We start from the raw sequence: 20,920 nt of genomic DNA on the forward strand, positions 1-20,920 counted from the left end.
CCCCCATTCCTTTCTCACTGGTTAGCAATAACTCCTATAGAAGAGTCCCTAGTATTTATCTTTCAAAAAGTTTCTATATATTAAATTCCTCAACGATCATCATGTTTGACAGGCTTACTATTATTATTATTGGTGGTGGTGGCGGTGGTATTAGAACTCTAGTAAATACAAGATTCACTCTAATAGGGGATAATGTTAGGAAAAAACCAGAACTCCTCTGAGCAAGCATGATGTAGAATCAGATCAAGTTCCTCAACTATTGCTTATGAATTTTACAGTTCAACTATCCATCATTCAGAGAACCATGGGTTTGAAAGCATATAACTGAGTCAATCTCCCTATAAACAACAATTGCAGCAAATTGCTGGAAACAAAGTTATAATATAACAACGCCATGTTCAGAGACAGATAGTGACACAGTTTCCATTCATGGTTTCATGCTTTAGATGTGACTAACAGATTTTACCAAGAAGTGACCGAGTCTGTGCAAACAGAGTGCCCGGTCATTGGATGCTCATTATTATACATAAAGACTACCACCCCTAAGGGCAAGCACCAGGTGAAGCACAGAACCACCTTCAATGTTGTACTCTTTAGCTGTTTTGTCATCTGCCAGCTGCTTCCCGGCATATATGAGCCTGAAATAAGTAGCAATAATAGATTCTGATGTTTAGGGTGGAATAACAAAACCCTTGATATTGTATAAAAGGAAATTGGAAGTCAAATAAGTGAATTGAACAGGGTTACTTGTCAGCAAGATTCAAATTTCGCTGTAGCTAATGAAGGGCAAGCAGATTAAATATGACTCTGATAAAACATTAGCATAGTTCAGAAGGTTCACAAACAACAATTCAAGACTCGAGCATACAATACTGCTATTCAGAATTATGTTAGCATATCAAAAGCAGGAAGCAGATAAGAGAGTTGTTATAATTCAAATTATGGCCAAAATAGAGGCATGGATATGGACATGCAGTGGCCAGTGGCATGCCAAATTCCAAATATCTTTAAAGTTAAATACGTAAATTCAGCACTTCTTAGAGAAAAGGCATAGCAAAGTAAATTATACTATAAAGACAAAGAAAACAAAGTTCTATATCAAAATTTAAGTACAACTTAATTCATCACTGGCCAGCAACAAAAATCCCTGTAAGGGGGAAACTTTAAACGAAGACAAGACAATGAAACAACGATATATAAATTCTGTATATCTCTATCTTAAATGCACAAAAATGATAGAGGTAGGATAACATATGATCAGATCAAACACATATAAGTTTCTGCATTTAACAAGTGACCTTACAAGTTTTCATCTAACAGTCAATCATCTGCCAATGAATAGCTTCAGCCCAAACGGTAAATTGAGCAAAAACGAAAGAACAAACCTCTGCTGAACAGGTGGAATTCCCTCTTTCTCTTCAACACGTTCCTTGATCCGGTCAATGGTATCAGTTGGCTCAATGTCAATTTCAATTTCTTTTCCAGTAAGTGTCTTCACTTTAATCATGGTTCCTCCTCTAAGCCTCAGAACCAAATGAAGTGTTGATTCCTTTTGAATGTTATAATCAGCAAGAGTGCGACCATCTTCCAGCTGCTTACCAGCAAAAATCAACCTCTGCTGGTCAGGGGGGATACCTTCCTTGTCCTACAGATATGTGATCCACAAGTCATTTTAGAAATTAACACCACCAACTTATCAATTGCAATGATATTGTGATTCAAAATTTTACCCTCAACACAAGCACCACAATCTTCATAAATAAGGACAAACACAGATGCGGGCATATGGATTCTGTCAAATTATAGCACCATACAAATAAAGAAAAATAAATCTCAGTTCTCCACTACATAACATTGTTACGTAATTTTTCAAAGCTTTTCAATCTTCCCGATTATTCCGGGAGGATTAAATATCAGCAATTTTTAAATTGTTCAAATATGCAAATATCAGTAAACTATAACCTAATGCGCGAACACACATTAAAAATTCCTTCCAACGACGTGTTTACCTGTGCTAGCAGAGAAACTCAATGTCAAACATAGAAAAGTTTCACTTCCTCAGGTCTACGGTGATATCACAGTTAAAAAAAAAAAAGGCTAGAGTCCGTTACTCCTCTATATTTCAACAGAATTTGAAGAAGCATGAATTTGACAGGTACAAAGCATCTTGTGCCACAGGATCACTTTGATCACAGCTTACTTCTCGATACCGGTTTCAGGGACAAGAAGTGCAATATTCAAGTTAAGCTTTACACTTCCAGGGAAACCAACATCGAATTGGTCACACCCCCTTCGTATTGACAACCATACTAACATATCGGATAAGAACTAAAACCAAAATCACCTATTCACAGCAAAATTCTATCTACAAGCAACAACCAGGAACCCGAACAGAAAACTCGGAAGGCAAAACCACTACCGATAAATTGATTGCTGAAAACAACTATGTTTTGACCAGGGAAAAAAGGATGAAAATAACTATGACTCCATGCAACTTTACCGACAAAGCCACCTCTTTAGATGAAATCCCAATCAATAAAAACACGGAAAAAGAGGTAAGGAACTGAAATTGAACCTGAATCTTGGCCTTGACATTGTCGATGGTGTCGCTACTCTCGACCTCGAGAGTGATAGTCTTTCCGGTCAAAGCTTTGACGAAGATCTGCATCTTTCTGGTTGTTATTGATGGAGAGAGTGAGAGAAGAGAGAGACAGGGGAATTGTTGGGCGTGGTTGCCGCCAAGAGGAAGAAGGAGTATTTGAAGGTTGAAAATAATGGGAATCTACGTTTCGACTTTCGATTAGAGGAGGGATTGGATGCACTGTCCTGTCTCCAAGTCTACGCAGACGCAGCTCTCATTCTTTCTTTATTCGTATTCCTCTGCTTTTTTCACGAGAAGGCCATGTAGTATGTATTTTCCCCCTTTTGACCAGCGACCCTCTTTGTAGAGAGAAGTGAAAAATATTATTATTTTGTATTATTTAAGGAAATAAAATATCATATATATATATATATATATCTCTATTATAATTTTTTTTATCATGAGACTCTTCTTTTAAAATATCAAAGAAAAGCTATTTTTTTTGAAACAGTATAATTTTTTCTGTCAAAAAAAAAAGAAACTGTATAATTTTTGCAAATAAGTGCATGAGTATACAACTTTCATTAAATTATACACGGTGTATTTTAAATAAAATTGTACAGCATTATGTATTAAAACTTTAAAAATGAAATTTATTTTTTTTTATTTAACCTGGAGTTCCGGTCTGTTCCTATTATATTTTAATGTTTTTACAATAGTGTGCTAGAATGTTAATTGATATTTGAAAAAAAAAAATTTTGATGTTGTAAAGTGGTTCAATTTACAGGACCAAATATGTGTTAGTGTGATACTGCTTAAGGATTATTGATTTAAATCATAATTTAATTATAGTTAAAGTGATCATAATAAAATACGATTTACCAGTTTCACTGGCGGACTCAGATTTCAATAATACATAATACAGAAGAAAGAGGGAGAAAAAAATTAATGGAAGGTTGGATGAATTTCTATGGGCCTTTGAGATTTAATTCTAAAACAAACTGGGAAAAAAAACATTGTGCGAAATTTTAATTTATACAAAAATAAATGAGTATAAATGGAATAACAAAACACTGAGAATTAAAAAAAATAGAACTGTCAGCTTTTTTCCCCCAAAAAATTAGGACTGTCAGTTTTAAGCCTTCGTAATGTTGACTGCTTTTTGTTTTGCGTTTTTTTTTAATATTGCACAATTTTTATTATGACTATATTTGTGTTAAACATTAACTTTAGATTATATAAAAAAAAATTGACCTTGATTATATAGAAAATATTACATCGTCAATGACCCTGATTACATTTTACTACATCAATTATATGTAGTTAAGTTGTATCATTCTATTTATAAATGGATCAGATAATTTGTTCAGTAATAAATCATCTCGTACTAGAACCATAATTTATATATATTTAATTAATAATTAATAATTAATTAATATTAATTTTTTTCATTATCAACTATCAAGTATTATTATTTATTTTTAAATTATATTAATTTATAATTCTCGATGTTCAGTATAAATTTTAATTAAATGTATTTAATTTATTCTTGTACTAAATAAAACAATATTTTATTGATTTTGTTTTTTTTAAATAGCATTCATGATTTTAAATTAGGTAAATGAACAAATTGTTCCCCAAGCTTTAGATCCAGTAGTATCATAAACTCTGAACTTATTTATTATACAAATTGTAATACTCTATTGCTAGCTTGATCCACAACTATACATATTACCATGGTCATTAAAATTAACCAAGGGCAAGAGAAGCAAACCAAAGATAGCATTTGAAAATTGGATCCCATTTTTTAAAACATATTTTAAGGTTATTTGAGCCCAAATGAAGTAAAATCAGAGTAAAGGATCACATGAAAATATATCATAACCACTACAAGACATCACACATCAATTTGAGGAACACAAGGTGTCAAATACCCTTTTTTTATCCCTTTGTCATGACTAATTGCACATCAATCATGGCTAACAACATAGAGGGTGTACAACTCTCATTGTGTTATGCAATACAACACATAAATGATCGTGATAGCATCACTGCTGTTATGACAGTACCGAAAGCCTAATTTTTAGAGTGCATCATTTTATCATCCAACATCATATTAGGGTAGTTAAGGTGCCCATAGGAAAATGTTGACAAACCCTAACTAATAGCTTTGGTTTCATTCCAAAACTAACACATGAAAAAGTTAGGCACCTAGGATCAAGAGTATTCCTTCTAATTGTTAAAACAATTCTTGAGTGTCTAAAACACAACCATAAACCATTAGTTCCATCCAAGCCTTGAATCACCACCAAAAATACCATAGTAAACACATTGCATTCAAACAAAATACAATAACCTCTCAAACAGCCTCACAACACAATTTGCTAGGGGAGTCAAAATTCACTTTTGATATGATCATACACATCACTTTATCATAAAAACCCATATCATTCACAGTCATGTTTTTCAAATCCAAGCATAACATCAAATATCCTAGCCTTGAGCCAAGCCCTCAATACTTGATACATAAAAGTAGGCTAAAGGTATAAAACCAAACCATGTTCAATCAATATGCATGATAATCTCCTAGTTCGCAACACACACACACACACAAGTAATACAAAACACCCTCTACACAAAATAATAAGAGGCATTACAACCAATTGCTTTAATTGTGTGCCACTATCTGATACTTCACTTGTAAAACATTACCAATGGAGAATGAGATAAATATATCGATGATCAAGGATCTCCTAACTTCTAATATATATTCACAAAGCATCTAAAGTTGTTTAAGCATGAAGTCACAATTAATGTCACATTGCACCTATTTATTCATGCATGATCATTCATCTCCTTGCATCCTTCCTTCTTATTTCTTCTGATTGAGCTCCTTTGACTACATTATAATAAAACTAAGTCCAATCAACTAAGTCCGTGTAACCGAACTAGCTTAAGCTCTCCAATATTTGAAGGGTAAATTGGCCGATAACCACCTCATTCAAACTTACACTATGGACTTCCTTGCTAATCGAATTCCCGCAATGTGTCATATAATTAGTCAGTGCTACATACCTACTCCTGAATGGGTATCTTTGGCTAAGTCAGAACTATACCAAACTCCCATCAGAATTGGTATCATAGCTAAGCAATATTAGGTGCTACCCATATGTTGTCAATGCCATATGGACTTATGTGCACACTCTCCAATTCTACAGTGAACTCCCACCCATTTCATGTTACATTAATAACACGATATGATTGTGTTCATTTCATATTCACATCAAGTTAACCACATGTACACTATATCACAATACTTATAGCATGATTCTTTATTTCATATCACCATTAATAATTCCCAACGTATATAGCATAGTCACATAATTCATACTCGTGCTTTCACACTTTTCAAATCATTGATTATCATCACATCATTTATACATACACAAAGGGGCGGGGTCAGAAAATTTTATTAAGGGGGGCCAACATAACAAAGAATATATGTCAATATAAGAAAGTTAATCTATATATATCACTTAGATAACATAAATATTTCAACATATATATATTATATATTTGATTTTACAAATATATAGCCAAAAATAAATATATATTTGTTTTTTGAGTTTTACTCATCGATTTTTCTTGGCATAAGAATAATTAATTATCACTGTCTGTGATAAACTTTCAGCAATTTCATTATCAATATAAACTACAATTAAATTAATAAAAATTTCATTTTCCCCCATAGGCGTTGAATAATCTAAATACATCATTGGGTTGTTTAATCTATGAAGCTCTATTACTTTCTTATTAATTTACTATTTAATTTCTTTTAATTGATAATTAGAGTAAATAAATAGATCAACACAACAATAATCATACTTAATTGCCACTAATTCTTTATGTCAATAAAATCTATTTATATCATGATAAAAACTATTCATATAATAAATTTTAATAGTTTGGTTATAACAGACAAAATTAATTTTTTCTATGAGAATATATTTTAACCATAACCTCTTACTTTTGGATAAATAATTTTATAGTGGATATCAAGCCTGTATCATTTAATATATTTTTAAATTTTGTTACAATACTTGACAAAGTTTGTTAGTAATAATTCTCATAATTTATGTCATCAAATATAAAATAAAAGCAAAACATATAGCATCAATGCTTTAAGAGCAAGTATAACGTTATCTTATTGAAAATAAATAGATCTTATGACAATTATATCTTCAAGCTACTAAAGCAGTTGGACTATTCATAATATATGTGTAAAAAAATGCATATAAAATTGAAGAGAATTACATTTAACATCTTAAAAGCTTCTATAATGCATTAACTTAGGGGCCAGAAACATATAACTCCCACATTTTATTAAAAAAAATTAAAAGTTAGGGGATCGTGGCCCCTATTGATCCTTTCTTATCTCCACCCCTACATACACATCTATCTTTTAGAGTTACAATAAATGCTTAAAATAAACATATGAGAAAATTCAAGTTCTTGGTTACTTCCACCACTTGAGTAATCAAAGGGGTGCCCAAATTACTCCTCAACACACTTTCCTACACACACAAACAAGTTGAGTTGTTAATCTACAGTTAATGTTTCTTGATACATTAATAATAAATCATAGGCATTAATCCATAACTACCCATAACCTCTCAAAATCCATTTCGTTAGTTAACTTAGATTCCGCTAGCCTTATTAGCTTCATTAGACTCCTTAAAGTCTACCTAAACTCATCATTAAGTCCTTTTAACCTCAAGTTAGAATTTTTCAAATCTAGGGTTAGCTTTAAAATCACAACCTAACATAATAACCCCATCAAGAACTTAATAATTGGTTTAGAGACGTGAACAACATCCTTTAGTCACAATGAACCCATTAGGTTCAATCATATCACTATAAGCTTATAGTCATCACCCATAGCCTAATACATAGGTGGAAATTTGTGTAGAATGAGATGAAGAAGTTAGAGAAACATACCCAAGTGATTAGGGCTCCAAACAGGCTCTAAAACTCTAGGAAAATAATGCCTTAGTAGAGCCAAATCCTTCTCATGTTGCCCCTCTATTATTTCTCCCTATTTCTTTTATTTCGCAATCTGTCTCTCAACAGATTTTAATTCCTGAAAGGCCATCTATCAAGGCACATGCACCATTCACTGTAGCGGATGACATAGTGAGGCCCAACCTCATTGTGTCTCCTCTTAGACCCAAAACCAGCCCAATAACTTTTATATCCCTATTTTAAAGATGTTTAATAGTCTAATTAGGTTCATTGATGATCCTTAATCACTTGTTAAACCAATAAATTCATTACTTTACCATTTTCTCCTCAATTAAGTTAATTAATTCCTAATTAAATTTTTAAGGTGTTACAATTATTTTCTCAACTTTTAAAAACGGTGCAACCTAGCTCCTACTATTAACAAATGCTAACTTTGACTGTTAGCTAACGATAAAATGATATCAAAAATTACTTAAAATGACCAAAATAATCATTTTATGTTCTTTTTTGTGTCATTTCTATCATTTTTGGGTCTTTTATTGTAATTTTTTTGTCTTTTTCTATCACTTTCTGGTCAACTAATAATAAAAGTTAACATTTTGTTAACAATAGAGGCCAAGTTGCACCATTTTTTAAAAATTGAGGAAAGAATTTACACAATAAATAAGTTCAAGATCCATGGTATTACTAAACCTAAGGTTCAAAAGCAATTTATTCATCTATTCTTTTGTATTTGTCTCTTCAAATCTTTGCTAGCATGTGATGATATACTTGGCAATTGACACATGATTGAAGAATATTCTAATTCAATAAATAAATAAATTATTGTGCACTGCTTCTAATTTTTTATATCGTTTTAAACATTGGTTATTGTTTAATTAACATAAAAAATTTTCTCCTCTTATGAAAACTAAAACCTACAAAAATCCCTCCAGCCTTGGTCTCAAATTCTCGTTGAAATTGAACTAATCAAGTAAACTCGTGCTATATTCTTTTAAGAAAACATAATTATCAATTTCTATAATTTTCTCATATTTTATCATTAATCTTTGTACTTTGTTTTCGTCTTTCTAAGTTCCTATAATTTTTCTTATCTGTAATTTTAGTTTTTCTATTTTTAAATATACTTAAGAAATGACAATGTGGTATTAATGGTGTTAAATTATCTGTTAAGAAATTAATTGTATTAAATCATATGCTGAATATCAAAATAAGAAATAAAAAACAGAGCCAAATACAAAATGAACATAAATCAAGACAATCATTTACTTAATAAGCTCACTTGTATTTGGGCCTCTGGGCCACTGATTACCTGCCAGGCTTACCTTTCAAGGGGAAAGATGGGCCCAGTGACCAGGAACAGTTCTTCTTCGGCACCAAATATTGATTCTTCGTTAATATGGGACCAATTATTTATTTTATTTTATTTTTGATAAATCGAAAATAATATGTGATCAATGAATTATTAACATATATTCTGGCACTATACTTAATGAAAATCCAATCCCACTGCAAGACGGATTAGGCCATCTTATGGCAAATTTGAGCAGTGCCAAATCTTTTAGTGTTTAATTAAACCCAATTTTTCGTTTGTTTTTAAGGTCAAAGTTTCATTTAAAGAATTGCAAGTCCATCATTTAGCGTTTAATTAAACCTATTGAATAGGGTGAAATTTTAAACCTGTGCTCTAGCCTTCGTGGGCTACATTGAGGGCTAATGCCTAGTGGTAAAACACAACGTTTCACGAAAATTCGCTCATGAAAATGGAGGGATCAAGATATTTATGCATGCTTCACTTTGGTTTTAGCTTCATTCTTATAAGGGGATTATTATTATTATTATTATAGCTAGTATCATCGCCAAGTTTAACAATGATTATTTAATCACATGGTGAGACTTGTTAACTCTTTGTGAATTTTCACGATCTAGTTCGCCAAAATTTCATGTATGCAAAATATTGATATACTCACTCCGTTATATAGTATGAAGCATTTCTTTGAGTATTGTGTTAACAAATATAAATATTTTGAGTTTTTCAAAATATAATTAATAATTTTTTTAAAAAAATACCCTCAATTAGGGATATAATTAATAATATTTGTTAATTGAGACATCCCATCAAAAACAATAAACATAAAAAAAGTATATAATTTTAAAAAAAAATTAACTAATACATTAAGAGTGTAATTAGATTAAAAATATCCCATGATATCAATGGAATGAGTAATTATCTGATGTTTTTTTAATTTTATTTATAAGTTACTTTTAATATATTTTAATGAAATCAAGAAAAATTTTAAAACTTATTAATTTTATTTAAAAATTTAATAATTTCTCAACTTTATTTCTATTAAATATATATATATACACACATATTAATAATATATTTTTTCTCTCAAATATTCAACAAAAAAATTGTTATAAAAATTTAATGAAATAATCTATAAATAACCTCTTTCTACTCTATAAATGAAATTTGAAAAAGCATTGTTTAGTTGTGGGGTTGAATTTGAGTATTGTGAGAGTTTTTTTTTTTTAATAAGTCTCATATAAAAAAAATTAAATACTACAAGATCTATTAATAATTGACATTAGATTATTTGCAATATAATATATTATAAATTGCCTAATGTCAGTTATTAACAGATTTCACAATAATTAATTTTTTTATGTAAACTTTAATATAATTTTTCCTTTTTTTTTTAACTTGACTTCTCTTTTTTTTTTTTTTTGGTTTTTTGCCAACAGACATGACTTATCTGTTATTTATTAGATTCAAATAATTATTAAATGAGGAGTCTTCAAAGTGTTTTGGTCCATCTTGAACGCCTCACCCTCGCCTCTCACGGCAATCTAAGAATGAAAGGTACGTCCACCAATTATTGTTCATATCCGCTGCCTTAATGGAAACATTAAATTTTAATAAATCCATTCAATTCCATTATTTAATTTTCACCCAATTTGCAAGTCATGCATTAACTTCCTCACTTCAATGTCACCCGACCCTATTAAAATCCCCTGTGCTATTCTTACATTTTTTTCCTAAACACTTCCGATTCCACCGTACTACTCCAATATTTAATATTAAAAAAATAACAACTTTCACGCTTACTAAAATGTTAATGATAATTTTGAAATTGTTAAAAAAAAATACTCCCTCTGTGTCAAATTATAAGAAACTTTTAAAAAAATTCTGAATTTCAAATATAAAACATTTAATAAAAAATAAAGTTTTATTAATAATAATTTTTTAATATTATCATTCTCATTATATTATCCTTATTTAATGTTCATTCATATATAGAGTATTAAATAAAATAATTTTAAATTTTATATTTTTATCTTAATAAGAAAAGATTATAAAATGTATTAATGAGCTTTATATGTGTGTGATTTTATATAAAAGTATTTTATAATTTGAAAAGTAGGAGTATAGTATAACTTTTCAATTTCACTCTTTTTTGTAATTAATAAAGATTATAAATTGTTGTCTAAGAATTCACAATAATAAATAAATAAGGAATAAAATTAAAAAATAATTATTCTAGTTTTGTCTTATACTTTATCTTTCCCAAAATATTAGACACTTTTAAAAAAGATTTATTATTTTAAAATATAAGGCATTTTGATAAAAATAAAAATTTATTAATGATATTTTTTCAATATCACTCTTCATATATATTCTCTCTTTAATTTTTCATGAATAGAGTATTAATGAATAATATTTAAAAAATTATTTTTATTTTAAAAGTAAAGTTGTAAAGTATATTTAATGAGTTTATTGATACTTGGGATTTTATATAAAAATATTTTATAAATTAAGACGGATAAATGATTAAAAACTAAAGAAAATTAAATTTTGCCTTATGTTAAGATCAAAAGGAGTAATTATTAATATTAATTAATGCTATAGTATTGATCATCATTCAATTCCACAGTACTTCTCTAATACTATTTATAAATTATTTTCAATATATTTTATCAATATAAGAACATATTAAAACTGATTAACCCATTCTTAAAATTAAATAAGTTTTCAACTTTGCCCTTATTAAATATATATATATATATATTTTAATAACATATTTTCTTTCTCCAATATTTAACAAAGGGTAAAAGAAAAAAATTATAATGAAAATTTAATAGCATGATTTATAAATAAGAACAAAAAATTCTCCTCTTCCTGCCTTAAAAATAGGACAAGAGGGAGTATAGTATCAATACACATATACTAGCACAATTAAAGAAGGGCAAATGTGGTAAATTATACAGCATTTTAACATATTTATTTTTCCTTTATTTTGTATGTAAAAGCGTTAAAATACTATGCTAGTAATATAATAAAACAAGAGGGGTATTCTACTTGCATGTTAAACATAAGAATTGCTTTGGAAAAATTACATATAAATTTCGTAAAAAAATTTTATTTATAAATAAGTTTCATAAAAGTTATAAATTATAACTAAGTTTTTTGAAATTTGAGTATACTTTAAAATTATGATGTAAAAATAATACTTTTTTTATTAAATGTGTGAGATTACAGTTATAAAAAAATTGAGGTCATAATTATAAATTACTGGTAAAATAATTGTAAACAATTAGTGTTAAATCTTATGAGTAACACATGATTGTTTTACATATTAGATATGTAAAATTATAATTGTAAAATATTAAAGCGATGGTTATAAATTATTAAGAGTAGTTATAAACAATTAGTGTTAAACTTTGTCAGTAACGCATAATCGATTTAATTATTAACATATAAAATTATAGTTGTAAAATATTGAAATGGTAGTTATGATTAATTACTAATGAGATAGTTGTATATAATTAGTATTAAACTTATAAGGCATGTTTAATTTAACTACTGAATATATAAAGTTATACTAGTAAAAAGTTGATATGACAATTAAAATTATAAACGAAATTTTGACAAAAAAAATTAATGATAAAATAGTTATAAATTATTTAATTGATGTAACATATTTCTAATAGGGGCATTGTTATTTTTGCATCTCAATTTTAAATTACACTCACATCTTGAGGGACTTAGCTATGGTTTCTAAATTTTACGAAACTTATTATAAATAAGTTTGTTTCACAAGACTTATATGTTTTTTTCAATGCACGAATTTCTTCATATTAAAGACAATCTTGTAATTTGTTAGAAATACAATTTTACATTAAATGTGGGCACACTTCCTAGTATGAATTCAAATATTGATTTACCATGCTGTACGGAGCTAATTTCTTCCATTAGATTTAACTGAATTGGTAACATGTTATAATGTCCTCCATAATATTAAACACTGGGGGTCTTCTATCTTGAAGTATATTAAAATTACTCCCTTTAATTTCTATTTTAAGGCACTTCTAAATACTTCATCAAATTAATGAGATGTAGTCAGGCACGTAGACAAAAAATTTTGTTTGAGGAGCCAAAATGATAAAGCATATATGATAATGGAAAGAAAATTAAAGTTATATATATTACTAACATAACATAAATATTTCAACTTATATATTTATATTCAATTTTACACACACATATATAATAAAAATAAACGTATATCTTTATTTTTTAAGTTTTTTCTTTTCTCTTAATTTTTCATGGCAGAAGAATAATTAGGGTTGATGATAGAAATTTTAAAAATTTCCTTCTCAATATAAAATATAATTAAATTGGTGAATATTCCATCTTCTTCATAAGCATTAAATGATTTAAATTTATCATTAGAATTTAAAATGTTGTTCAATATAAAAACTATACTACTTGCTTATTGGATTTATTATCTAATTCTTTTAATCAACATGTTCTTCGTTCAATATATTTTGGGATTTTTATTACAGTGTTTTATAAAGTTTGTTAATAATAATTTTTATAATTTATTTCATCAAATATAAAATAAAAGTAAAATTAAATGATATCAATGTTTTAAGAGTAACTGTAATATCTTGTTGAAAATATGTAAATTCTATGATAACAATATCTTCAAAGATACTCTAATAGTTGGACTATACATGTGTAGACGACTATTATAAAATTAAAATAAAAATTTCATATAGTACCTCAAGGCTTTTATGATGTGTCAACTTAGGAGTCAAAATATATAACTCCTACATTTTATTAAAAAAAATTAAAAAGTTAGGAGGCCGTAGTCCCTATTGGTCCCCCCTATCTCAACTCTTGGATGTAGTTAAGTTATAACTTTATTTGAAAATAAAATAAGCTTTTAATTCTATCCTTATTTAAATGATTTTTAAAAAATTTGCATTACATTTTCTTCCATAATTAATGAAATTAAATAGAGATAATATTAAAAAAAATATAATTAATATTCTACCCAATGTCATACTATATATTAAGGATAAAAAATCCATCGAGAATATATCATATAATAAGGAGGGGAGGGAATATAATTCAAGTCCTCCATGAAATCATTGTAGGACCTAACTTTCTGATAAACTTGGTCCAACAAAAAAATGAGTCCTTCAAAAATCTTCATTACTATTGAAAAGTATTTCATACTTGACCATGAAGGCAAGTTGAATTTGTTCAGGAATATAAATGCACTTATTGTTCTTGGCCAAACATTAATGATTTTTGCAATACTAAATTGAACAGTAATAATAGTACAATTTAAAATATCAATGCAGAAATTGATGACTGAGAATTAAACAAAGTACTTATTACATATTTTAATATTTATTTTTGTTTACAAGTCTTACGCATTAATTATAAAGTCAATGCTCTGCCACGAGCGTTGCGGCGTCTATGCTTTGAATTATGATTATTATTATTATTTTTCCACGCCTTCCTCAGTTAGCATCCTCCTTTCATACTATATTAAGATCCTCCTTGTGCATCATGAAAATAAAAATAAATTCATTTATTTCACAGGAAAATACTGGCCATAAATGATTATTTTTAAACATATGTGCATACTTATAGATTAAGAAAAATAGCATAATTTTTTTTAAAAAGTAATGATATTTTATTAAAATAGTAATACGTCCGTGATTTGTTTGATTTATAATAATAATAATAATAATATAATAATAATATAGCAAAACAAACACTTCTTATTTATCAGAAGGGTAGAATTGTGAAAAAAATTTAACTGTTCTTAAACAAAAAAACTAAAGTGATACTTATTTTAGGATGGAGTATTTTTTAAGAAAAATAAATTTCACTTTTTTATATATTATAGAGTATACAAAATTTTAAAAATATCAAGGATAGAATTATAAATAAAAATTATTTAAATTCCCATGCATCCTTTTTTAAAAAATAAAAATTCCCATGTATCTGTGCCGGAAAAAAAAAATTGGCCAAAACGAGACAATTTTATTAATCAAACAAAAAACAATTACAATAAACGCGAGTGAAAATAAACGTAGGGGACAGAAGCCAAATTCATCTGCTATAATTCTTCTTAAGTAAACACAAGCTCCTTTGCTAGTAAAACCGCAAAATATTTCAGCAAAATTATATAATATTTTAAGATTATTCTAACTGATTCAATAATTAAAGACTTAAAATGCATAATAAAAAAATTGAATGTTTTTTTTCTTACAATAAAATTAAAATGTATCATGTTTTGTTAACGAGTAATTTTTTACTCTTGGCTGATGTTCATTGAATTTTAATGCAAGTCATCAAGGGTGTGCATTTGATGATTCTGTAACATTTGACCACTTGAAATTTGTGAGAGATGTAAGTAACCACCTCCATCATCACTGTATTCTACTCCCTCCCTTTTTATTTGCAGAGGAAAAAATTATATCACATATTTAAAATAATAATTAATTATATTAATTGTGTTTGAAAATAAAAAAATTAAATTACAACACTTTTTATTATTGTGTTAATCAATCATTCATTAATTATTTTTTATAATTGTAAATGAGAAAATTATTAGGAACAATTTAAGAAATTTATAATAAATGCTTATTAAAGAAATATAATTTTGCTCATGTGAAAAAATAAATTAAAAGTGACAGTTTCCCTTATAAATAAAAACACATATAGTATGTTATCAACAAAAAATTTATATAAAGTCACACACTTTTTACAATAGGTCACAAGGCCGGATCAAACTTCACAGGTCAAAAATATTTACAACAAATAATTATGAAACTATCATAAAAATCTTCATCTTAATAGTAGGATTTATTATGAAGTGAGTTGACTCTATCGTGATTAACTAACTTAAGACTAAGTACTCGCCCAAAAAAAACACCTAATTATAGGACCCTCTTGAGTCTTACTCAAGATTCCCTCGATAATTGAGCTCCATTTGACAAAAATTAAGCATTATTAGATTGTGATTTAATAGTGTTGAAGCATTGGTTATATTGTGAATATTATATAATTATATAAATGAATGCCCATAACTTTTAATATTTAAAATTTTTCATCTCCTTTGGCCTTCCAATGAATGATTTAAAGTAGTTTCTCAATGTTAATATCTTATAACCATCAAAGGTTATATAATATGCCATTATATTATTCTTTATTCATTTACAACATTAAGTTTATGCTTTACTTGTTGGAGACTCATGAATAGAGGTCATATATAAAATATTAGGCACCCAAGTGATTAAAACATACTCTCTTGTTTTCTCTTCCGGATCTTCTTGTTTTGCTATTCTCTTTTCCTGCTATCTTTCTCCTTATTTTTATAGCAGGTTACAATTTCTTTTAAATAAATAAAGATCCTTACCTCAAATCTATTAGATCACATTAAGTACTTCCTCTATTCATTATTTCATAAAACTAATAAGCTCATGATAAATTTCATTGAAAGAGCATTAAATGTCATTCTCCCTTATATTAATTGTACCATTATTATTGATAATATGGAAAATTGTTATGATTTTATATAATTTTAATTAAATAATAAACTTTTATTAATATTTATGAGTTAATTAAAACGCCTTATACATAAGAATTGAAAGAATAACTCCAGGAGGTATAATTTGGCTAAAAACATTGGGGTGTAATTAAGAGTTATACCTCAAATGGAAAGAAAAGAACACCTAATTATAGGATCCTCTTAATCAAGACTCCCTCAATAATGGAGCCTGAATTGAGAAAAATTAACCGCTATGATGTTTAACTTTGATTAAACAGAAGGTGTCGTTCTTTATATATATATATATATATATATATATATATATATATTTCCTTACTTTATTTGTTATTTTTTTTTGAAAAAATGATCAATTTAAATTTCAATAGTCATTATTAAGGTATTTATATAAGATATTTAATGAGCATATAATTAAAAGATGTATCATCTTTTGAAAAGATGAATAATTCAACTAACTTTTTTAGAACTATGAAGTACTCCCCCATCCTAGTTTATAATACATTTTTGAAAAAAATTATGCATATTAATAAAGATCATTTAATACACGTTACATTCTTGATTTTTTAAATTACAAATATAAAATTTTAAAAATATATTTCATTTAATATAACTTTGTTTATGGAACATTGAATAGAGAAAAACAATATAATCAGTAACAGAGAGTAATATTAGAATAAGTATAATTAATGATATTTTATTTCAGCCCTGAAAATATCTTATAAATTAGATGGATGGAATCGTTACTAATAAATACAACAGAGGAAGCGTTCCTGAATTGAAGCTCAGGTAACTAAACTCAAGTGAGAAGCAGACAACAATTCTACAAACATAGGGGGCAGTGTACAGTGACATATAGAGAAGAATAGGGCCAAGCAATAATAAATGGGGCAATTAATGAGGGGGCCGAAGGCTTTGAACTTGACCATACGTTAATGGGCCCAATTCTTTTGTTAAAAAAAAAAATTGGCAAAAGTGATTTCTAGATTTGGTACTCTCTCTGTTAAGCCTGGATTTGACTTTTGACCTATATCCATATTTCCTCATTCCCCTTCATTTTTATCATTTTTTAACACAATAATATTTTATTTTTTCCCTTAATAAATCAATGCCATTTCAGTTTTTTGTTATATATTTTATATAAATTAAATTTCTAAAATTCATGTGAACGTATTAACAATTTTGAAAAATCCACTTCTAATTATAGTCAACAATGCTCAAATATGACTTAATAGTATAAGATCTTATATAGTTATCTAAAAAATACCGTGCGCATAATATATTTCATAATAGTTATAGCTTATAAATTGTATAATGTTGATAAAAAAAATAATAGTATTTTTAAGCTATAAATAATATAACTCATCAATTTTTCAAGTTTCTCTGATTTTTTAACACATTATATGAGTTTTGAATTTGACTCTTTTATCTATGACTACTCATGAACGACAACAATTTATGCTCTGTGTGGTCTTATATATATATATAAGTATAAATAATACTCCATTCATTTTAAATTATAAAATATTTTTAGATAAAATTTTATATATCAATAAATTTTATTAAATATACTTAACAACTTTATTTTTTTAAAATAAAAATATAAAATTTTCAAAATATCTATCATTTAATATATTGAAAAGAGAAGTGATGAAAATTAATTATAAAGAGAGAAAAGTTAATATTAAAATTAGAGTATTTAATGAAATATTAATATACTCAATGTATCTTATATTTTGGGATAAATTTTTTTTTAAAGTACCTTATAATTCAAGATGGAATGAGTATTTTACAAGGTTTAAATAAAGCTAGTCATTTCTCTTATGATTGAGATTAAACTTTTTTTCACTAAAATGCCTCCATTAGTAACGATGATGGTTATCAACTACTTACACTTAAAATTGCGTAAAAAAATTGATAGGTTTTTACTTAGAATTGAGATAGAGATGGTATGATTGGAGATGTACTCTCTCTTATTCTAAATAGAAAGTCAAGTTCCACTAAAATAAAGAGAAATCTTAAAATTTAATAATTGGAAAATTTAAATTTTATTTTCATTAAACGCGCCTGCTTTAATGATATATTATTACTTCACGCTAAGATTTAATGAAAATAAAGAGATAAACTTGTAATTTAAAAAAAATCAACTACAGGCGATGGTGCGTGTCAAAATTGGATTCCATTTCTACCCAGAGAATTAAATGAGCGTTTGGTTTATGATACGAGTGTGACGTCATCCTTTTTCCGCTACGTCCAATGCTTCATTAATGAGCTTGTTCCCATTCAAATTTGCTTCTTAATCCCATTGCCCCCAAATTCAAATATATTTTAATGAATGTGATAATTATATGCCCAAATATCGAAAGCAGCTAGTGCGTGCGAGTTGAAATTTAAATTACACAATCAAAGCATCCATTTGTCCCATTTTTCCATGCATTTATTGCCTTCCTCTGTGCCACCCTCTCCACTCAATGAATTAATTACTCATTAATTCCCCTAATCATCAACCCCTCTAGTCTTTCACTTTTTCACCCCTCTGTTACTGTTGCTCCAATAGAGCAATGTATCAGGTTATGCAAACTTGCTCAGTAATGCTTGGTCATATTTTCTATTTTGTCATCAACAAATGCTCACTGCCTAGCACTCTCCCCCATTCTTTAATATTTACTTCAATTTTTATTATAAAACATTTTTAATTATTTTATACATATTAAAAAAATTAATTTATTTTTTTAATCATAAAAAAGTAAGAGGTATTTTTATTTTATTTTTGGTTTTAAATAATAATAAAATTAAATTAAATGCCTTCACACTAATTAATAAGGGGTAAAATTAAAAAAGTCATTTAACTATTACAATGTATCCTATATTTTTAATTAAAATTACTTTTAAAATACTCCATCTGATTATATTTATAGGGCAGAGAGAAAAACTTTTTTAATCCTATTTATAAGTCACGTCATTAAATTTGCATAATAAATTTTTTTTTTTTCCTCCATTGAATGTTGGAGAGAAAAACATATATATTTAATAGAGAGGAAGTTAATAACTTATTAAATTTTAAGATAGAGTTAATGAGTTTTAAGATTTTTCTTAACACTGATAAAAATATTAAAAATGACTTATAAATAAAATTAAAAAAATATGTCTTATAGATAAGACCGGAGAGAGTATTGGATATCTTTTAAAAGCTTTTCTTAATTCAGGATATAGGACATGTCATAATTTTTATAATTGTCATTTTGACTTTTGTCCTAGCTTTATTTATTACTTTTTAAAAAATTATTAACATATCAGAATTTTAACTATCATAATTAAATACTCATGTAAAGTATTTAATAAGAGTGTAATTAGAATGAAATATTGTATATGTTTTTTTTCTTAAAAATTATTTTCTCTAATCTTATTTATAAGTTATTTTTAACATTTTTATTAGAGTTAAAGAAAACATTAAACTTCATTAACTCTGGTTAGAAATTCAATAAATTTTTAACTTTATTCTTATTAAATATACACAATTTAAAAATAGCATTTCCAACATTTAAGATGGACAAAGGAGTAAAGATAGATATTATAATTATTGAGGCAACTTTTAAATAAGATCAAAATAAATATTCTCTCTTTATAGCATAAATAGGACTAGTGAAGTAAGGTTTTACCCAATTTTTTTAATAACCTTAAGTAATTATTGAGGTCCTTTATTATAGTTGAGAGAGTGCATATAAAGTAGTTGGGTAATAAAAATATAAAATAAATAAAAATGGATAGTTAAATGAATAATTATGAAAGGTATATAGACATTTTTAACTAAATCTCATATATTAATAAAAAAAATTTATAGTTGAAAGCACATAAAACTATTGCAATTTTCAATTTTATTTCTAACAATGTCATAATTAACACTATGGCGGTGAGTAAAGTATTCAATTAACATTTCTTCTCCCTTTTCAAAACAACAAGAGTAAAATTATTCAAAATTATCATAACATTCCTTGTATTAAAAAACAAAACAAAACTTTTAAAAACAGAATATATATACTGGGAGAGGGAGTATTTTTGAGAATAATACATCATCAAGTGTTCATTACAGTTTGTAACATTGCTTATATCTAGTAACAAAGGCCTGTCCTATTTTGTTGCCTGTGTTGGCAATGGAAGGGGTAAATAGAATGTCTAAGTCACCTTTTTTTTTTCATAATCTATGTCTAAATCACCTTTAATTATTTTGTGGGAAGGAGAAATAGTTAAGTTATTAGCTTTTTTATAAATAAAATATTTTTCATTTCACAAAAAAATATTTTTCAAATTTGCCACTATCTAAAACAGGAATTGGAAAATAATTAAGTCCTTCTTATAATTGGATGCACTTTAAATTTGAAGAGGGACAACCCTTCAAGCAAAACATAGTTAGTCCTCTCTCCCTCTCTCTCACACACGCAGGAAC

The 20,920-nt window shown here is 27.2% G+C and overlaps 1 protein-coding gene across 2 annotated transcripts; it reads right to left on the minus strand.

Annotated features, from left to right (window-relative positions):
* Window positions 1–361: 361 nt before the first annotated feature.
* On the minus strand, window positions 362–2,890 carry LOC129301088 (ubiquitin-NEDD8-like protein RUB2). Of its 2 annotated transcripts, XM_054939652.1 has the most exons (4): window positions 2,576–2,890; window positions 1,386–1,645; window positions 748–807; window positions 362–638 (listed from the first exon to the last, which is right to left on the minus strand). In XM_054939652.1, the coding sequence occupies exons 1-3, from the start codon at window positions 2,666–2,668 to the stop codon at window positions 777–779; spliced, it is 384 nt and encodes a 127-aa protein (XP_054795627.1). In that variant the 5' UTR covers window positions 2,669–2,890; the 3' UTR covers window positions 362–638; window positions 748–776. The 2 variants fall into 2 exon arrangements, with proteins under 2 accessions (XP_054795627.1, XP_054795626.1); XM_054939651.1 differs by lacking the exon at window positions 748–807 and having other exon boundaries at window positions 2,576–2,885.
* Window positions 2,891–20,920: the final 18,030 nt, after the last annotated feature.

This window comes from Prosopis cineraria, unplaced genomic scaffold, assembly GCF_029017545.1.
Source record: "Prosopis cineraria cultivar Desert tree isolate PC_DT_omini unplaced genomic scaffold, ASM2901754v1 PC1887, whole genome shotgun sequence".
In the NCBI taxonomy this organism is placed as follows: Eukaryota; Viridiplantae; Streptophyta; class Magnoliopsida; order Fabales; family Fabaceae; genus Prosopis; species Prosopis cineraria.